Source organism: Chelonoidis abingdonii, chromosome 24, assembly GCF_003597395.2.
Source record: "Chelonoidis abingdonii isolate Lonesome George chromosome 24, CheloAbing_2.0, whole genome shotgun sequence".
In the NCBI taxonomy this organism is placed as follows: Eukaryota; Metazoa; Chordata; order Testudines; family Testudinidae; genus Chelonoidis; species Chelonoidis abingdonii.
Window position 1 is genome coordinate 8,195,812 of NC_133792.1, and position 19,651 is coordinate 8,215,462.

The following is a 19,651-nucleotide window of genomic DNA, read 5'->3' on the forward strand; positions in this document are numbered from 1 at the left end:
AGAAATACCTGGCTTCATTCCTGAGCCCAGGTAATTAGTTCCAATTAATCTGTCAGCAATTTAGCTGAGTCAGCTCAGCAGCAGATTCATATCTCCCTTTGGAAGAAGAGTTGGCTTTCAGGTCTGCGAATCTAATTTGCTGGTGCCGCATTATGTGAATTTCCTGAGAAGGGGGCAGCACCAGTCCAGTCCCCTGGGTTGACGGGGGTGGGGTGGGATTGGGGCAGGCTGGCAAGACAGGCGTAGTGCCATGGGGAAGGGGGTGGGTTTGCCACGGAGCTAGTGCCCCCAGATAGGCAGTAGGGCTGCAGGGAGCACTCTGCTCAGTTCCCCTCTCCCCCAGCTCCAGTGCAGATGAATCATAGTTTTCAAGTGCAAAATCTGGGATGGTGGGGCTAGGGGGCCTTGCAGGGAAACATTTTGCTGCAGGGGGGTAAGGAAGGTTGGGGGACAATTGAGAGGAAAATGAGACTCCCCATCCCTCTCCTTTGTACAGCAGAAGTTTACAGTAAAGGGCAGGATGGGAGAAAATTGTCCATCCCTCTGTGTCCCTTTCACACCAGTCCAAACTTCTCCTCCTCCAAACTAGCCTTTGACCTACCGTCACCCCCTCTTTGATCAAGTGACTCCATTCTCCCTTCATTCAACCCGCCTCTCTCCCAGCTCAAAACCTCCTCCGGAATCTTCAGCTCCCTCCAACCCAACCCAGCTCAGACGCTCCCCCACACCTGCCCCAGTCTGAGAACCACTTGTCTTACTACATAACCTCTCCTCAGCTCTGGACCCGCATCTGCCCTGCATTCCCGGCTCAGCATGACCTCCTGTCCCCACATCTCACACACACTCCACTTCTAGCTCAGAGAGCCCATGCTCAGGATCAGAATTCTTGCCCCCTCCTTCCACCTTTTCTCCTCTGCTTGTCACTGTGTCTGGAAAATCAGGAGCCGAGGCAGCAAGGAGCATGTGCAGACTGCCCTACGCTTTGCCCATGTGGGCTGAACTGAAATAGCCCCCACAGAATCCCTGTCCCCTGCTTTGTGCCTCCTCCATCTCCTGTCTGCAGCTCACATGCTGCAGGGCCAACTGAGGGCAGCCAGGTATCCTTAGAGCCAAGCAGGAAATGGTTTTCCCATCCTATGCATGTCGTCTAGGGTTTGGACACTTCTCCCAGTCCACATAAGGGACTGAGACCTTCAGAAGTTTTTTGATGAATAAGCAACGCAAGGGATACCCCAGGGTAGCCAATAGCACCATAGTGAGGGCACTCACCTGGGACGTGAAAGACCTGCCAGCAGCTGATTTGGAGCAGGGCCTAGAGCCCAGGTGAGTGACCTAATCACCAGAGTATTGCTAGTGTGGGGCAGTCTCGCTCACTTCCACATTCTCATTTTGACCAGCTCTTGCATCCTGGACCTGAGAAACCTTCCTCGTTTGAAGTTCTGTCAAACCTGGTGCCTTCCCACAAACAATTTTGGTTTTGATGAATCCGTATTTTCTGATGAAAACTTCTTGGTCAAAAAATTTCCAACTCCCTGGAGGACTCCTGCACTTGAAATCCCACCTGTGGCAGCAAGAGGTAGTGCACTCTGCATTATGCCCAGCCACACCTCTCTAACTGTGGCGTTAGCCTCTCCATATTAGCCACTAATGCCCACTCACCCTCATAGCTTTGAATCAGCCCTCTGGAGTTCCTGCTCGCAACTTTAAGTACCCAAGTATGACCACTTTGGTCAAAGCTCATATGGCATCTGGCTGCCAGACCTGTCGGAGGCCGGAGTTTGTGGGACATTGTGCATTTTGGCTGACCCAGGCTCCCTGCCCCACTGCACCACAAATGTAGGCATTGGGGTATGCGTGACAGACTCCCTCCCCAGCTACCTTGGAGTCTCAAGGGAAAGGCATGGAACTGGGATCTCAGAGGCCTTCAGTTCCAGTTTCACCTCCGCTGAGTGCAAGTTCTAGAATGCAGATTTCTGGTTGATTGAATTCACACAGTGAGAAACCATCATTAAATTTGATTTTACTGTTTAAAATCCTTTATAATGTGAAAATGAAGGCTGCACCACACATCAGAATGCAGCTGTTTCCCATTTCAGCTGCTCAGCTGAACACGTTCTGATCACTTGTTGCACCTGAGAAAGTTTGCAGGTTGGGAGAGGAGTAATGAAAACAGTTAACACACTCTGACATCCATTTCAAATACTGCAGCTGCGGTGTCCCCTCAATATACTGAGTATATTTTTCAGCAATAAAGTTAGACGTTTCCATCCTGCGTCCTTAGTTCGGTTTGGCCTGAGCCAGTGCTTTTCTCTCCCTCCTTGGTTACAATTGGCCCTGCAGCACATGAACTGCAGGCAGGGATTCTGAGGGGTTATTTCAGTTCAATCCCACTTGAGCAAAGCATAAGCACATGTTCCCTGCTCCTGATTTTCCAGACCCAGCAAGACACTTCAGTGCACACACATCTCCCCTGGGGAGAGGATGAGAAAACTATGAACATGTGACCTTTGTGTGATCACGTTACTAATGCACTGCTGCAAGGTGCTGAGATACTACAGTGATGAGTGAAGTATAAGAACCTGTAGAGACTAGAAGAGAAACCATAGTTTGGTGTTCAGTAGGATTAATGAGTGAATAGATACCCTCGTCTTTGCAAACATAGGTCCTGGAACATGGCATTTATCAAAGGCTCTGTGCTTGTGGGAGGTGTCCTTTATGTTGGTGGCAGACCACTGCGGTGCCCCACCTGAAATAAACTATGTGTGTTCTGTTTGCATTATGGAAAAGCTGAGTGCATTCCCCCTCTTTGAGACAGGTGGTCTCTGGGCCTAAGTGGGAGCATCTCACCTTCTGCTATTAAGCAATAAAAACTTTTTGTTTCAGGGGAGACTGGGAGACCCAGGTCCTAGAGGGCTTCCAGGACTGCTGGTAAGTAGAAGATGGATAGCTGTGTGCTAATGCAGTTACCCTCCTTCTGGTCTCCAGTCATGTGACACTGATGGAGCTGGAAAGATGCACATCCACACCCCTCCAGAGAGTGATTTGTTCCCATCTTTGGGCTGAGCACTGCCCCATGTCAAATGATTTGGTGGTGTCAGTCCAGCTCTCAGTGAGCATGTGTCCCAAGCCACCTGGTGGCAGAACGGGTATGGAGACTTCACCACCCTCACACCCACAGAAGGGACCCCCTCCAGCTCAGGGTAACATGCACTGGATCATAGTGTGAGGCAAACCTGCCTGGCTTATGGTCAGTCTGTTTTTATTCTGTAGAAGGGGTCTGGGTGATGCATTCTACAAGTTTTGTGTCTCCAGCATCCTTGACCATAGCAAAACATCTAACTTTAAAACTCTTCTTTAGTAAAAGGGGGGGAGAGATGAATTCCCATGTTGAGATATTCAGCGAACACGCCTTTGTGAGCTACAACATTATAAATACTTCTGGGGGCTCTGATGGTGCCGTTATAAAAGATACAAGTGATTTTTTTTTTTAAATCACTTCAGACACTGTATTTCACCTCTCAGCTCTTGGGCGCGGTAGCTGACTATTGGAACTCAAACGCCACCTGATGTGTGTGAGTTTCATAGAGTAGCTCTTCCCACCTACATGCATAGATAGATGCATAACTGTTCTTTCCTTTGCACAGGGGCCTCCAGGCATTCAAGGGCCAGATGGCATCCATGGTAAGCCTGGTGTGCCAGGAGAGAAGGGGCCTGCTGGACTGAGTGGGGCTGCAGGACCGGCTGGATACCCAGTAAGTACAGATTCTGATTTCTTTGACTGATGTGTAAGGTGAGAACGACACCATCAGGCGCCGCTCCGCTTGTAAGTGGGATTAGAGACGTGCTCCATGAGCTGGAAGATGTTATCTAAGCTTAAATGCTGAAGAGGTCTCCTCTTCTCCAGCTCCATGGCTTCATTGTCTGAGCTACGTACTGCATGGCTACAGATCTGCCAAGTGCTTCACCCCACCCCCTAGTTACCTCAAGATCAGATACGTAACCTGTGTCTCTTATGAGACAAAGATTTGTGAGGCCCTAATAAAATCCAGGTGTGATGGTATATGCACCAGCACCCTTCCCCCGCCCTCTCCAGCTGGGCATGCCAAGGGACATCAGTGCAGTGAAACTTTATTGAGGTGACCCACCAAGTGGGTTTAGTCTTTTGGGCAACGCACCATTGAGAGAGAATGAAAACTACCACTTGCTGGAAGGTGGCCTACAGAGCTGTGGAATGCTATTTAAAGTGCGGGAACCCTCCGACTCCAATCCCCCTGCTTGGCATTCTCTCCCCACCCTGTCCCCCTCCTGCTGCCCCTCTCTCCCTGTGGTTGGGCTGCAGTAACTACCAGGCTGGCTGGCCACTTGGTGGTTCCAGCTGCTTCCTCCACACTGCTGCTGTCCAGATCTTGCTCCCCATGCCACTGCCTGCTGCCTTAGCCCAGTGGAAGTCACCACATGGAGCAGAACATTTCTGAGGCACGCACAGGGCAGGCAGCGAAGCAGGCAGTGACAGCCGACCCCCACTCGGTCCTTCTCACAACCCACTGGTGAGTCAGACCCCACTGTTTCTGAACATCGCATTAATGGAACCAATGATTCATGTCTTGAGTGGGGCTCCAGGTGCAAGGTTAGAAGATTAAAATGCTCAAAAATGGTGACAGATTTGGAGAGCCCAAATTTGAGGGGGCCTGATTTCCAGAGGGCAGGTGCTCTGCACGGTCTGAGAAGCAGGCCCTCTTCAGGGGTATCAAGTTGCTCCCCACCCCCAAATAGCTAGTCGCTTTTGAAAATCTTGGGCAAAATAACTTCAGCACCCCAAGACAGGGTTACTCTGTGCAATCGACATGCAACAGCCCCTGACTCCCTTACGCTCCACTGTGCATACAGGATGGGCAGAGTGTATCCCTGTAATCCAGCACCTCGCCTTGTATTCGCTGCTTGTGTCTCTGGTAGCCCATTGCAACAGCAGGAGGCTTCCCTGAGGCACTTCTTAGCCCACAGTCGTAACACGGTTCCTGTGCTGTGGAACCTCCTCCAGCTCCTTGTAGACGGGCCAGATTTTCAACCTTTTGGCACAGGGAGGGGTCTGTGATAGGCATTTCAGGCAGCCAGGTTGGAAGCATCATCCGTCAGGGACTCAGTGTACCCACAGATCCTGTAGCTTGATGTTCATCGCCTTTGTCAGCCTACCTTGTTCTTTCAGTCTGGGTTATTGGGTGTGCCGGGTGTCGCAGTGATGTTTTCCTAGTCAGTTATGATAGAAAGCGTGAGCTTGCCGGAGGTCTGAGCCCCGGGATCTAGTGGGAGGGAGTCAATGGTGATACACGAGCCCTTAGACAGAAACTGAAGACCGGCTCATCTTATGTTGGGGATTGGCAGGGACTCTCCAGATTAGGACACAATTGCTAATTCAATCCATGCTCTTGCAGGGCCAGGAAGGGCCAGCTGGGCTGGAAGGTCCTTTGGGGGAGAAAGGAGAGAAGGTAAGGAGGTAAAAGGGGCACCTGATTCCATATCTGTGGATGCAGTGTTACAGATTCAGCACTGCTGCCTGCACTGAGTCTGAGTTCATTAATGAGGGATGTGTGCAGAGAGGAGTGATGAATCCACCCCACCCCACCCCCACCACGTTTGTTGTTCAAATCCTTGCGAGTGGGTGGGGAACAAGACGCGGTGTGTGGGTGGGGAACAAGACGCGGTGTGTGGGTAGGTGGGGAACAAGACGCAGTGTATCTCCAAAGAATTGTTCTCCTTACATGTTAGAATTATTCTTCCTATGACAAAAGATTGCGGTCGTCTTTGAGGGACGGAGGCTGGAATCCCCACTTGGGGAGAATGGTGCATTGTGCCCAATTGGTAAAGTGAGAGTGTTAGGGGGACAGGAGGAGGTTGAGCTATAGCACCCACGCACCTTCCAGCGCCCCCTGCAGCCTCAATCCGGTAACATTGGTCACTTTACCCCTTTGCTTCTCCTGGATGTACCCATGTGCAATGAGCTCACATGGACCAGTAGCTCTCCCCCATGGACAGCTCACTCCTCTGCCTTCCTCTCAAGTATTGCATCCCAACCCCAGTCACTTCTGAGTCCAGATCTCCTACTTGTTGCCCCAGATCTCCTAAGCCTGTTGCTTTCCTCCAGCAGCCCTGATTACACCCCAGATGAGTGCTATTCCTTCTTATTAATGGGGGATACCTGCCCAGATTGAGATGCACTAATGCACACACCCCAAGCCCTCCTTCCCCCCATTATTTGGGGTAGGAGTGAAAATACCAACATGGAGAAATGTAGGTAGGAGCATCTGCAACAATGAGGAATAAAATTCCTCTGCAAACTTTCCCAGCATATGTGTGCTCAGATGTCACAGCTTGGTGATGTTAAGTTCAGACCATGGTACTGCAAAAGCTTGAAAGATGGAGACTCTTCGGTGCAAACCCTCACTAAGATTAGCTGCTCGGTTGAATGTCCTGTTTCTTTAGGGTGAAGTGGGAGAGCCGGGAGAAGCTGGCATCAGAGGCCTGGATGGAGAGCAGGTATGGTGGTAATGCCTAGGTCTTGTATAGCGCTTTTCATCCGTAGATCCCAACGGATCATTATCTCCATTTTATGAAGAGGGAAACGGAAGCACAGAGCAGTGCAGTGACTTGTCAAGGTCACCAAGCAGGCCAGTTGCAGAGCTGGAACTAGAACCCAGGTCTTCTGAGTCCCAGTCCAGTGCTCAGTCCACTAGGCAATACTGGTAAATAGCTCAGGAAATTATGTCTTATGTCCCCTTTTTAATGTCCCTCTCTCTGGACTTTTCAATCCCACTTCCCCTTGGCTTCCAGCTGCTGGGAGGAGTAGAGTTTGAGGGCTGCTTGTTCAGAAGGAAAGCTGTGAGAGTCAAGACTTTCTTGTCGTCTTAGTTATCAGAGTTGAGTATTAGTGCTGCCCCAGGGCTGACATTCAGCCAGATAATATGTCTGCAAGGCAGGATTTGTTGTAATCTGCTGGTGTGTGTTTGTCAGAGTCTGTAACAGCCCCAGCTGAGGAGTTGTGGCTCTTTAGTTCAAGCGTTTAGCTCTGGAGTCCCCAGTTCAGTCCCTGGTGTGTCAGCCAAGATGGCTTCCATCACCTTGGCAACCTGCCCGAAAGACGACCAGTTGGGGATATTCATCTATAACTCTCATGGGTGTCCTCTCTAGGTTTTCATCTACTGGGTGACTTCCAAGATTGCCCACCACGAAGCCCTGCTCTTGTTCTAGCAGCGCTGAGTCGCAGGTGTGTTGCTATTCAGTGTGTGCTACCAAAGGTACATAAACTCTTTGAAACATTTACGAGCTCATCTGTTTTCCTTCCGTAGGGTTCCCCGGGACTCCCTGGAGTGGAAGGTCAGCCTGGGTCCAAAGGGGAGCAGGTCAGTACTGAAGATGAGTTCTAAAACCAGGTTTTAGGAAGCTGAAATCCTTGAGGTGATGCTAATTCCTGAGCTGGATTTCTGGGCAGAAGCCTGGACAAAATTCCCCGTGGTGCTTTGGAACTCGAGTTTCCCTGACGCATGTAGTTGCCGGTATCCCTGTGCTCAAGTACACACTTTTACGCTCATTCTGTATCTATGGTTCTAGAGAGTGCAGAAACTGGAACTTAAAGGGAGGCCTTAACCTGCAGTTAATAATCAGGCATTTTAAAAAAAATCATCCTTATCCGTGTTACTAACCGCTGCTTAGGCTGTTGCAAATGAAAGAGCCCTCACTCAGTTCCCTTTTCATGCTGTGCTCTGCTTGCACAATGGAAATACGCCAGTGAGTTTTACTTATAGATTTTCCACTCTGCATACAGAGCAGCACTGGCAGCTCTACCACAAAACATGCACACTCAAGCTTTCCAAGGCCAGTTGGCACACTTGTGGGGTTTGGAATAAACAGCCAGGCCTCCCAGTTTTTGCGGTTCATCCATCATTACCGTCAGTGCTCATGGGTGAGATTTTCAGAAGTGTCTAAATGAGTTAGGTGCCCAGTTCTCATAGATTTTTCCAGTGGGAGTTGGGCACCTAACTCTTCCAGTGCAGGTGTCTGAGGAGAGAGTGTTCCATCCATGCATCTGACGAAGTGGGTATTCACCCATGAAAGCTCATGGTCCAAAACGTCTGTTAGTCTATAAGGGGCCACAGGATTCTTTGCTGCTTTTACAGATCCAGACTAACACGGCTACCCCTCTGATACTTGTTCCATCCATGACAGCTGACAGAAGATACCAGCCTCCGGTGGTTGTAGTTTTGTTTTATCATTCATTTACTGTTTTGTGCCTGGTAAATAATCGCTGTTCTCCAGAATCCACCCTCCCCAGGCAGCCTCAGCAGTTAGCCGCCTTGTTCTCCCATTGTGGTTCAGGGGAGGACCGTCACCCTTCAGGAAACCCCAGTCCGCATGTCTATGTTACTCTTCTTGGGAATTTTCCTCTGATTTGTTGTTACAAATTATAGTAAGTGTCTACTGGATTGGAAACCCACCAGCCTTACCCCCTGCTGTCCAGATGTCAGGATCTATCTGCTCGCTGAGGCGTTAATGATTTATATTGAAAATCAGCAGATATCCAGAACACAGCTGGTAAGGTCTGCTAGAAAATAACACTTGTCATCTTCTTCCTTTCCAGGGAGAGGCAGGAATCTCAGGGGCTCCAGGTGTCAATGGAGGCTCTGGGGAGCCAGGAGAGGAAGGGCCGAAGGGACACCCTGGGAGACCTGGAGAACTAGGAAAAGAGGTACACCTCAGGCATTTTCTGACAGGTGGCCCAGCACCATGGTACCCATGTCACTGCAACCCCCTAGAGAAGACTGCAGTTGTGATCCTTGATGCGAGTGGGGAGCAAGGTTGAGCAACCAGGGAAAAATGATTTGGATGGCTGGATTATTAGACCCAGCTAAACAGAGAGCTCTGAGATGGGCTTGGGGAGATCTAGTCAGGATGGGGGGAGAGGGTGACATGGTCACATAAGTCTTCAGCTGGGGACCAGCACTGTCTATCTCCATCAGCTTATTTTCCTATATATTTCCTGCTCCTTTCAGGACAGGATGTTACTTGCAGTGGTAGCAGAGCTTTGACCGAGGAAAGGAAGAAGAGCTAGAGATGTCATGAAGTCCACTAGGAACTTTGCTACGGCCCTTGACTTTAAATGGAAGGCGCTCAGATCCTACCGTGATGGATGGCGGTACAAGTAACATCTGGGTGTGGCACTAGGAACAGGGCTCATACATGTTAGGTTAGATGAATGTCAGAAAGAGCTTGACTGGAATTTTTTTTTTCTGTTGGCAATTTTGATTTCTCATCAGAAACCTTTTCTTCTGAAAAATCATTTTGGCTGAAAACAGGAGGGGAAGAGGGGAGTTCAGCCAAAAGAGAATCAGATTTTCAGTGTTCCAACACAAACTCTATTTTATTTGAATTTTTTAAAGGAAATTTTACACTTTCTGTGAAAATTCTCATATTGAAAACCCAATTTGCCATTTAAAATGGAAAATTTAGGGCCGGCTATGCCCAGTGATGGGGATTTGGGGTTTGTCCCTGGGTTTCTGAAGTATGGGTTTTCCCAGTATGGCAACCTTCTCCTCTTTCTCGTGAGGGGCCAAGGTCATGTAAGATTCTTCGCCAGCCTCCTCTGTTCCCATCTCCTGCTTGCTTCAGAGTAGGCTTAGCAATTTCAAGCCATTTCACCTTGGCAGCCACTCTGCATCTGCTGTGTAATATCAAGACCACTACCCTGCGCATCCCAGAGGCACAGTAGTGCTACAAATAAGTGTAAAGAAACTGCCCCAGCTCTAAAACTCTGTTACAAACCACTGGAATTCCATCGTGCAGCAATGACAGAGCTGGCAGATCTCCCTGCCAGGGCCAAGGGATAGAAGATGCTACTTGGATGTACTAATAACTTCTGCTAGTGATGGTCAAAATTACACATGTGCATTGCATGCAAAATAGACTCTAGTGTTGTCCTGGAGACTTTGAGTTAGAAGGAAGCCTGGCTGTAGGTAAACACATAGATTCAGTCATTGGATCTTGTTAGAACTTGTCACGCCCCATTAATTCACTCGATGCCCCTATGACTATAAGGGCTGATATAAAGAGGACTGTGATTCATTGTTCTCCCTGTCCATTGAAGGTGGGCCAAGAAGTAATTGGCTTAGTTCGTAGCAAGGGAGATTTAGATTAAGTGTCTGGAAAAACTCTCTAACCATGAGTGATTAAGTTCTGCACTAGTCTTCCGAGGGAGGTTGTGGCATCCCCATCATTGGAGGTTATTAAGAACAGGGTTGGACATACACCTCTTCGAGATGGTCTAGGTTTACTTGGTCCTGCTGAGCACATGGGGGTTGGTCTTGATGACTTCTTGAGGTCCCTTCCAGCCCTACCTTTCTATGACTTTGTGGTGCCTACAACACCTTCACCAGAATTCATATCACTGGCTGAAGAATATTTTGCTGTAGCAATGGAGAGTCAGTGTAAGAGGCCTCAATCTTCAGGGACTGATGGGCATCGAGAGGACACACCTGATGCAGAATATGGGTGCTCGCTGAATTGGGGCTAAAGAGTTTGTTTCTCCTTTTTTGCAGGGTGACATCGGGGAGCCCGGAGATATGGGGGAGCCTGGGCCCAAGGGCCAAAAGGTGGGGAGATCTTTTATGCCTTCCCTATGAGAACCTACATTGCCACTCGTGGCCTGCTCAGCCCCTGTTTCTCTCACACACCTTAGTAAAGTATCTCTTGGTCGCCAGATGAGATGCTGGAGATGTGCCAGGCTTACCGAGGTGCCACTGGATGGCTGTAGTTTTAAGGCTGAGGTTTTCGAATAAAGCCGGGATTCTTTCTTGTGTGTTAATGATGTAGGGCCACATAATTGGCACCCAAGATGAGTTTAAAACATGCATTAAGTGTTAATTAGATGCCATTTAATTGTTGGCTCATTTAATTGCAGTTGATTTTACTCATTCAAGTCTTCATAATAACACATCTGTTTTCATTAATGAACAGGGTGACACCGGCCCCAGGGGCCCTCTTGGAATGTCTGGACCAGGTGCCATTATGGGAGAAATTGGTGAAAAGGGACTTAAAGGAGAGAAGGGGCAAGAAGGTTTACTGGCAAGTACAGCGAGGACCTCTCTCTCCATGTGGGTCACTGGGCCCTGGCAGGAATCCCAGGATTTCCCATGAGGGTGGGAGTTTAGGTCTAGCTGTGTATGCAGGAGAGTTCTTGGCCCCCAGCAAGAAACCAGAGGTTTGCCAAGGACCATGCAAAACATTCCCAGGGAAATTGGAAAATCTCCAAAATTGGAGATGTTTTATGTCATGTTTTGGTTTCACCAAATTAGTCCAATTTGAGAGTGAGGGGCTAGAGTTGGGGGAAAGCTTGCACCTCCCCTGACCACACTCCAAAAAAAGACATGCATTTGTGAGCAAAACCAGGCTATTTTAACACACGTTTTCCTCTTTTTGACCATAATGAGATGATGTCAGGGCTTTTCAAATTAGAACGTTCATTCTGATAAAGAGCAGTTTTCACACTGATGTGTTCAAGATGCTGACGTTATGCGCGGTTTTGTGCAAAACTATCAGCTGGCAAAAAGTCCACATTTTGAGCCAGAGAGTCACTTGAGACACAACCGTGAGCACTTCTCCATGGGGCTTCTCCTTTATGTGCCTCTAAGTTTCAGCACTAATTTTTGAGTCTCTCTCTCTGTAGCTATTTGAGTTCCTGATGTGTCTTACTGAGAGAAAAAACTGGTCTGTCAATATCCATGCATGTTTCTTTCTCTCAGTTTAGAATATCTTGTCCCTGAGCGTCTCTCTCTCCTCTAGTCATGTGTGTTCTTGGGGTTGCCCATTAGGGTAATTATTGGGTTTGCTTCTGGGCCCTGGGTGGCCCATGCTGACATTGGCCATTAGTCTGTCACTCTCCAGGAAATTGCTTGGTTCCCTGTGAACCTATTGGGATGAGATTTCAGCCTTTCGTGGGTTTTCCCCATGACGCCATTATCTGCAGATTCTGTCGCAGTGACGGTTGGCTGGAATGCAGTTGTTGCTGTCCAGGGCATTCTAGATTAATGCTGGATTCAGCAGCCAGGTCAAGCTCCGGTCTCAGTTTTCAGAGCTCTGTCAGGGTTCTAATAAGTAACACTTCCCTTCCTTCCACAGGGCCAGGTCGGTGTGATTGGGGTTGCAGGACCTGCTGGAGCCAGAGGACAAATTGTAAGTTAACTTGTATTATTCCTCCTTCCTTTGCTGGTTGCAAGGTCTCTGATGTAGAAATCTGGGGGTCATGCATGTTACTTGACCATCAGATGGCAACTGGCTCCTCTATGTAAGGCATGGCTATTTTGAATGGATGTGACCTTTTTTTTCCCTTCATGACAGGGTGAAGCAGGCATCCTAGGTCCACCCGGGTTAGCTGGCCCTGAGGGAGAGAAGGTACTGAGAAGAAACGATAAAGTCTGACATAGCCTTGCCCACCTCCACCCCATTGTGATAATGAGCTTTACGAAGTGGGAGAGCTGGCATTGCCAAAAGGCTTTGGAGAGCTGCCTGTGGTTTGGTGACCAGCAGAGCTGCTTTCCGGGGTCTGAGAGGGCTTAGAGGACTCCCCTTGTGACATAGAGAGGTCTGTAAAGAGGACTCCTCTTGTGACATAGAGAAGCCAATGAAATTTAAGAACGGAAAACTCCCCTTCCTCTGTTTTACTCATTTCCTGAGCCCTGATTTCTAGCCCCGGGATAACAGGAAAGGCTGCCAGTGAGTTGAAGTATGAAGGGAGGGTACCGTCCTCCAATGCAGTCTGCTACAAGAAAGAGGCAGTTACCAGCTCAGCATACCCGATGGAGAGAGATTTTCAATGGCAGGCTTGTAATGCAGACTGCCTGTGCCAGGGATCAATCCCCATCCCTTTGGGTTTGGTGATCAAAGGGGAGAGGGCTGGGGCAGTCCCACAAAGGTTTTAGTGGCCTAGGTTCGAGGGCAGGATAAGAACTATTCCCTTATTTTTCCCCAGGGGGATCCAGGACCAAGTGGACTGATTGGCCCAGCTGGTGTGGCTGGATTGGAGGTAATTGTCACTGGTGCCCTGCAGAACCCCAGTATGCTGTCTAAGGCGCGCCTCACAGTCACCCTCTGAAATGAAAACTAGAAGAATTCCCCCTTCCCAGCCTAGGCCAGGACTTTAAGAAGTGACTAGTGATTTTTGGATGCTTCAATTCTTGGGTGGCCAACTTGGGCACTGGACTTTAGGAAGTGCTGAGCACCCGTCTTCTGAAAACCGGGCCCCTTTCCTTTACGGTGTCTCAAGTCAGGCAACACAAAGCAGTAGGCCCTTCTGAAACTCTGTTCCCCACACTTCACTCGTGTTTGTTTCCCCAGTCGTCGTCTTACAGACACTAGCGCTGGGACACTGTATTTTACAAGAGCGCTGTAACGGGCTGGCCTGACATCCACAGAGACAGATATTCTATGAAAAGAGGATATCCGGGTTGGAAGGGACCTCATCTCGTCCAACCCCCTGCTCAAAGCAGGACCAATTTCCAACTAAATCATCCCATATTTATTCCCATATTTGTCCGTGAGACTGATACAATAATGGATAGCAGCCGTGCAAGCCCTCCATCAATGTGCTTCTCTCAGGGAGCATCTGTGAGAGGAACAGGGCAGTTTTTGTCCCATGGGCTATTCAGTGCTTGACCTGCAGTGAAGGTGTGGTGGCATGGACCCCAGTGGAAGCCAACAACCTGAGTACTTACCCATAGTCCCTAGTGTGCTTGTACTGCGTCACCCAGCCAGCACTGCCATATCCTCACTAACGCCAGCTCAAAGGCAGTTCAGGTGTGCCCACCCCACTGCAATCACACTTTCGTTTGGGGTGTAGACCTTGAGACTAGCAAGGGTACCAGTCTCCATGGTGCTACGCTTGGTAGTATCCTAAGAGCTACCAATGAATGCATCAAACAGGTAAGAGTCACATTCATGTTAATTCTTAAATGTTACTGCAGGGCGTCCCTGGGGAAGGTGGAAGAAAAGGAGAGCGAGGCAAGCCAGGACCTGCCGTAAGTACTGAATCCTGCTCCAGAGCTGAGACTGGGGAGTGTTCAGAGATCAGCTCTGGTGTCACGCAAAGAAGCTCCTGGCAGTTTTTAAGGCGGCTGTTCTTTTAACCTGGCTCTAGAATACTTTATTCTCGTCCTGATTTCTTTTCTTACGTTTTAGTTTAATGGTTTCTTTGGTAGGGAAGAGGGTGCTGCTGTGTGGAACCAACTCTTATCTGGACTGTCCCAGCTCTTGAGTGCAACAAATCAGGCTGGAATCTCATGGCAGCAGGCTCTGATGCATCTTTCTTTCCACCTAGGCTATAAACGGCCTTTCCGCAAGCTACTTGGGGATTTTTATTCTAGTCCTGGGTGGAATCGGAGCACCTCTGAAACTGGGGCAAGATGAAAACTAAGACTTTTTCAAACCTCAAGGGTGCTTCCAGGTTTGGGTTAGGTTTCAGGTCAGTTCTGAAGCATCCCCATGTCCCAGCCTAGGAGGCTTAGGACTGAGGTGTATAGAAGTTGTCTAGTCTCCAATGCAAAATGAAAAGTCATTGCAACGTTTTGCTTGCTCTAACAGAAATAGTCTGCTCCTGCTGATGCTAACTGTATTACGGGACAAGAAATTGGCCCAGCCTAGCATCCCTGACTTTTTGGTCCTTCAGAATCTAGATCCAAACAGGACCTTAATGTCCCAGCTCGAGACAAAATGGTTGTGTTTATGGTAATGCCACTATGCAATTGCTCTGCGAAGGGGCATTGTGAAAATGTGAAAGGAAGGCCAGAAAGGGATCCCTTCAGGTAAATACTTTACTTTCCAATCAAGTCCTTATTTCCTTGATTTCTGCAGAACTATAGTCAGCTAAAAGCATTTTAAATGTGGTTGCCAATAAGACACATGCCAAAGTGCTGCTGTAATGGTGCAATTAGTTACCAGTGTCTGTTGTCAAACACACAGAAAACATTTTGTTTCAGTTTTTGCTGTCCTAGAACAAAGATGCTTGAATAGTTGGGATCTGAAAAGTCACCAGAAATGCACATCGCAGATAGCCCAGTGCCCAAACAGCAGTGCCATATTGTTAAAAGCGCTCACCATCCTCTTCAGTTCAGATTAAAAAGGGCAGATAACCACCCCGCTTCCCCTCATGCACCGTATGATAAAGGCTGCACCTGATGACATGTAATGATTGCAGAGGTGACATTTACAAAGCACTGCAGATGTACTAATGATTCTGTGCAGCTTAACTGAAGAAATAAATCTTGGTCCAGGTTCTGGATTTCCCATTGTCTAGGATGGCAACTCCTCTGTCCATGATGACGAATGGTTTTTTTAGTTCAATAAATTCCATTTGCAAAGAGAAGAGAGGAAGTGAAATAAACGGTATCAAATAAAAGAAAGCTTCAAAGATTTTTGAGAAATGCTGCTTAGACCTTTTCAACTAAAAAACCCCCCAGCTAGGCTAGAGTTGGACATCAGTGAGCAACAAGGTGAATTTGTTGTTTCTAGAATACATCCAGTTCGCAGAGAGACCTGGCTCTGAGCTGTGAAGCTCCAGTCCTGACTTGAGATCCACAGCTGACCATCCTCGTAGTTGAGTGAAGTGTGGATCGTGGTCCAGTTTGGGCTCCCATCTGGATTCACCTATTCTCTCCCGCTGTTTTGCAAGCCGTTTGTGGGTTTTACCAGGTCACTCTCGTTTTTGACATTTCCACAACCATGCTCTGAAAGAAGAGACAGTGGAGACCAGTGGTGTCTCCTCTCCACTCTCTCATGCAGTGTCACCATGTTGGGTCAGGTTGGTGATGCTATGAATTAAGTCCATAAGGCGGCTGCATCTCTCTCTCTTCTGTGTGCTCTAGGGTGCAGCAGGCTCCAGGGGTGACAGTGGGAGCCAAGGACTCAAGGGCTTTGGTGGGCCTGAAGGACCCAAAGGAGATGCAGGGGGAAAAGGAGAGACTGGCCATCAGGTAACTTTATTCACCACCCTCCCTCCTGCCTTTGCGAGACGATTCCCCTCACTGCACCCTCTCTCAGCTGCTGCACATACAGAGCTCTGCTTGATCTTCTAAAGATCCACACATTTTGCTTAGCTCCCTTCGCCCTGACTCCAGAAGGAAGATGCATGTAACAGGCACAAACCGTGGGTTGCTTTAGTTCAGGATGGATTTGATCTCTGAGTCTGAATGTGCAAAGTGACCTCATCTCTTGCCTGGGCTTTGAGCACATATGATGCGAGCTGGTTGCTCACAGCCCTCCCACATGCATCTTTGGAGATGACACGTGCAAATCCTATATGTGAACATCACTAGCAGTCAGGATAATGATCTACCACGGTAGCTATCAAGACAGAAGTCCAAGCATCAAACAAATACATTGTTAACCTTGTGCCGCTCTGTGACTTTCTGTTCTAGAACACAAAATGATTGATATAGATGAATTAAGCCTTATAACTCCCCTTTGAGGTGGGAGGTATTATCCCCATTTTACAGATGGGTAAACTGAGGCACAGAGAGCCTGCATGAGTTGCCCGTGGTCACTCAGTAACAGGTCAGCAGCAGAACTGGGAAGAGAGCCCAGAGCTCCTGACTTCCAAGTGTATTTAATCACTAGATGCCTTTCCTCTGATTCACCTGAAGCTAATGTCAGTTGTGTTTTTTTCCCCCCAATGAATTCAGGGTTCTCGTGGGCCACCTGGAGAAGTGGGAGCAGCAGGGCTAAGTGGTGTTGAAGTGAGTGGGCCCTTTTACTGCTTTTTCAGGAAATATGGAGTTTGTGGTTTGTGGCTGCCCTCATGGTGAGCCTGTGATCAGAAGTGTGAACAGGGTTGGGCGTGGCGAGGGAAGGTGGCTGGGACTGCATCCAGTGTTTCAGAATGGTTAGGTGAATGGCCGAGTATGAACAACATTAAAGATCTGGATGATGGGATGGATTGCACCCTCAGCAAGTTTGCGGATGACACTAAGCTGAGAGGAGAAGTAGATATGCTGGAGGGTAGGGATCGGGTCCAAAGTGACCTAGACAAACTGGAGGACTGGGCCAAAAGAAATCTGATGAGGTTCAACAAGGACAAGTGCAGAGTCCTGCACTTAGAAAGGAAGAATCCCATGCACTGCTACAGGCTGGGGACCTACTGGCTAAGCGGCAGTTCTGCAGAAAAGGACTTGGGGATTACAGTGGATGGATATGAGTCAGCAGTGTGCCCTTGTTGCCGAAACGGCTAACGGCAAATTGGGCTGCATTAGTAGAAGCATTGCCAGCAGATCGAGGGAAGTGATTATTCAGCTCTATTCGGCATTTGTGAGGCCACATCTGGAGTATTACGTCCAGTTTTGGGCCCACCACTACAGAAAGGATGTGGACAAATTGGAGAGAATCCAGCGAAGGGCAACAAAAATGATTATGGGGCTGGGGCACATGGCTTACGAGGAGAGGCTGAGGGAACTGGGCTTTTTAGTCTGAAGAAGAGAAGAGTGAGGGGGAATTTGATAGCAGCTTTCAACTACCTGAAGGGGAGTTCCAAAGAGGATGGAGCTCAGCTGTTCTCAGTGGTGGCAGGTGACAGAATAAGGAGCAATGGTCTCAAGTTGCAGTAGGAGAGGTCTAGGTTGGATATTAGAAAACACTATTTCACTAGGAAGGTGGTGAAGCACTGGAATGGGTTACCTAGGGAGGTGGTGGAATCTGTCCTTAGAGGTTTTTAAGGCCCGCCTTGATGAAGCCCTGGCTGGGATGATTTAGTTGGGGTTGGTCCTGCTTTGAGCAGGGGATTGGACTAGATGACCTCCTGAGGTCTTTTCCAACCCTGATATTCTATGATTCCATGATACAAGCAAATTGCACTTGATAACGTGGAATTCTGTTGCACAGCAGTGTGTCCACCACACTCATAAATGTTGGGCATAAACGCACACACATCCATTAAAAGAACATTGTTCTGATTGCAAAGCCAAGCACTGAAAAACTAGGAAGCATCAGAATTCTGGTTGCCAGTGCAAGCTTAATTTGCCCGCCTCCGCCCATCCGCGTATACATTGTGATGTGTCTTTAATTGCATTATCACAGGCTTAGTTTTTCCACAGGACTCCAGCCTCATTCAGTGCACATGCTGGACCTGCCTGGAGATGAATCAAGGCTGTGGAGTGAAAGAGACTGTCCCCTCCCTACCAAGGCTTCTTGTCCTAGTCTCTTTGCCCAGCCAGTCCCAGTTCTCCCACCACACCCTGTCTGTCCATCCCCTCTTCTCCTTCCTTTCTCCCACCCCTTTTGGTTCTCAGTTTGTCTCCTTGTCCACCCATTCTGTCTCTCCTTGTCTCCTCAGCCAGTGTCTATCTACCCCGCACCAAGTAGCTCCTAGACCCTGTCCCCTCCCACTCCCTTGTTTCCCGCCAGGATCCCAATGGGAGTTGCCCCTCTTTGTACTTATTTACCTGCCAATCAGGGGTGTTGTGAAGACAAAATCCATTCCTGATTGTCATGCGCTTGGATAGGAGTGTGGTGAGGGCCATGGAGGGGTCTAGAAAGGCAGGTCACCTGGATATGCTCTTTAGGGAGATGTGAATGTAGTGGATTGTTCATCTGTTTGTTCCATTAGGGCCCTTCGGGTGAGAAGGGGAAGCTGGGGGAGCCAGGAGAACCAGGACGAACGGTAGGTGTGCCATGTGCCGGTTTGGAGCATGTCCACTCCTCCTGTCCCTGCAAGCATACGTTTCATGCCTCCTTTTCTTCCCTGAAAGCATGACCCCATGGCCTCTTTGGGAGCGGGGCTTGAAGACTTACCTGGCCCCTATCAGGCTTGGTAAAAATCCCTGTACTGTCTCATGCCCCTGCTCCCTGCCCCCTCCCGGGCTTTTACAAGCCCTGCTTAGAAATGGGGAGAAAGAACCAGGTGTGTGTGTGGGCAGGAGTGGGGACAGAACTCAAGGAGAAATTGCCATTGGACCCCTTTGTGAGGGCACTGCGTTAGCGGGATCGCTGAAGAGACTCCCCCTTCCTTGGAGAGTTAGTGGTGTTCCCGAAGAGACATTTCCTTCTCCCTTGTGACTTCAGGGGCCTCGAGGACAGCTGGGTCCGGAGGGACAGAGGGGTCGTAAAGGAGAAAAGGTAACTTCCGAAGTCCTCCTCTGCTCTTCAGATGGGGAATGACCCTTCCTCCCAATGGAGCACTCCTGTTGTAGAATAACATGCCCTTGGCCCTATTGATGGTGTGTTCTGTGTCTCTAGGACACTAACCTTCTGAGGTTTGGTGCCAGGGACTCTCCTGTCGGAGTAACAGGTGCCATTGACACGTGGCTTCCTGCTGGCAACTCTTTCATTTATGTAGCTCCTTTCACCCCAAAAGATCTCATAGCACCCACTACTGAAATGCAGCCACCTCTGGGGCACACTGCAACACTGCGCAATAACCTAGGATGAGTGCAGTTGGCCCTGCAAGGGGATAGCAGGTGAGCAGCTGAGTGCTGTGCAGGCTTTCGTGCCTGTTTTAATCCCACCGGAAAAGTAATGATTGCAAATAGCGTCTCCCTCACCCCAGGGACAGTGACTGACTCTTTCCTGGTGGGGGAGAGTGTACAGTGAAAGAGGGGTGATTGCTCTGGTGTCCTGATGCTCTCAG

The 19,651-nt window shown here is 49.0% G+C and overlaps 1 protein-coding gene across 1 annotated transcript in view; it reads left to right on the forward strand.

Moving 5' to 3' along the window:
• The window catches only part of LOC116835220 (uncharacterized), a 249,478-nt gene that overhangs the window by 212,678 nt on the left and 17,149 nt on the right, over positions 1–19,651 (forward strand). The window contains exons 37-52 of the mRNA XM_075060693.1: positions 2,884–2,928; positions 3,645–3,752; positions 5,430–5,483; positions 6,478–6,531; positions 7,341–7,394; positions 8,630–8,737; positions 10,584–10,637; positions 11,002–11,109; positions 12,163–12,216; positions 12,382–12,435; positions 13,013–13,066; positions 14,004–14,057; positions 15,900–16,007; positions 16,716–16,769; positions 18,632–18,685; positions 19,087–19,140. Coding sequence (XP_074916794.1) covers positions 2,884–2,928; positions 3,645–3,752; positions 5,430–5,483; positions 6,478–6,531; positions 7,341–7,394; positions 8,630–8,737; positions 10,584–10,637; positions 11,002–11,109; positions 12,163–12,216; positions 12,382–12,435; positions 13,013–13,066; positions 14,004–14,057; positions 15,900–16,007; positions 16,716–16,769; positions 18,632–18,685; positions 19,087–19,140 — 1,071 coding nt within the window. The remainder of the gene's footprint in view (positions 1–2,883; positions 2,929–3,644; positions 3,753–5,429; positions 5,484–6,477; positions 6,532–7,340; positions 7,395–8,629; positions 8,738–10,583; positions 10,638–11,001; positions 11,110–12,162; positions 12,217–12,381; positions 12,436–13,012; positions 13,067–14,003; positions 14,058–15,899; positions 16,008–16,715; positions 16,770–18,631; positions 18,686–19,086; positions 19,141–19,651) is intronic.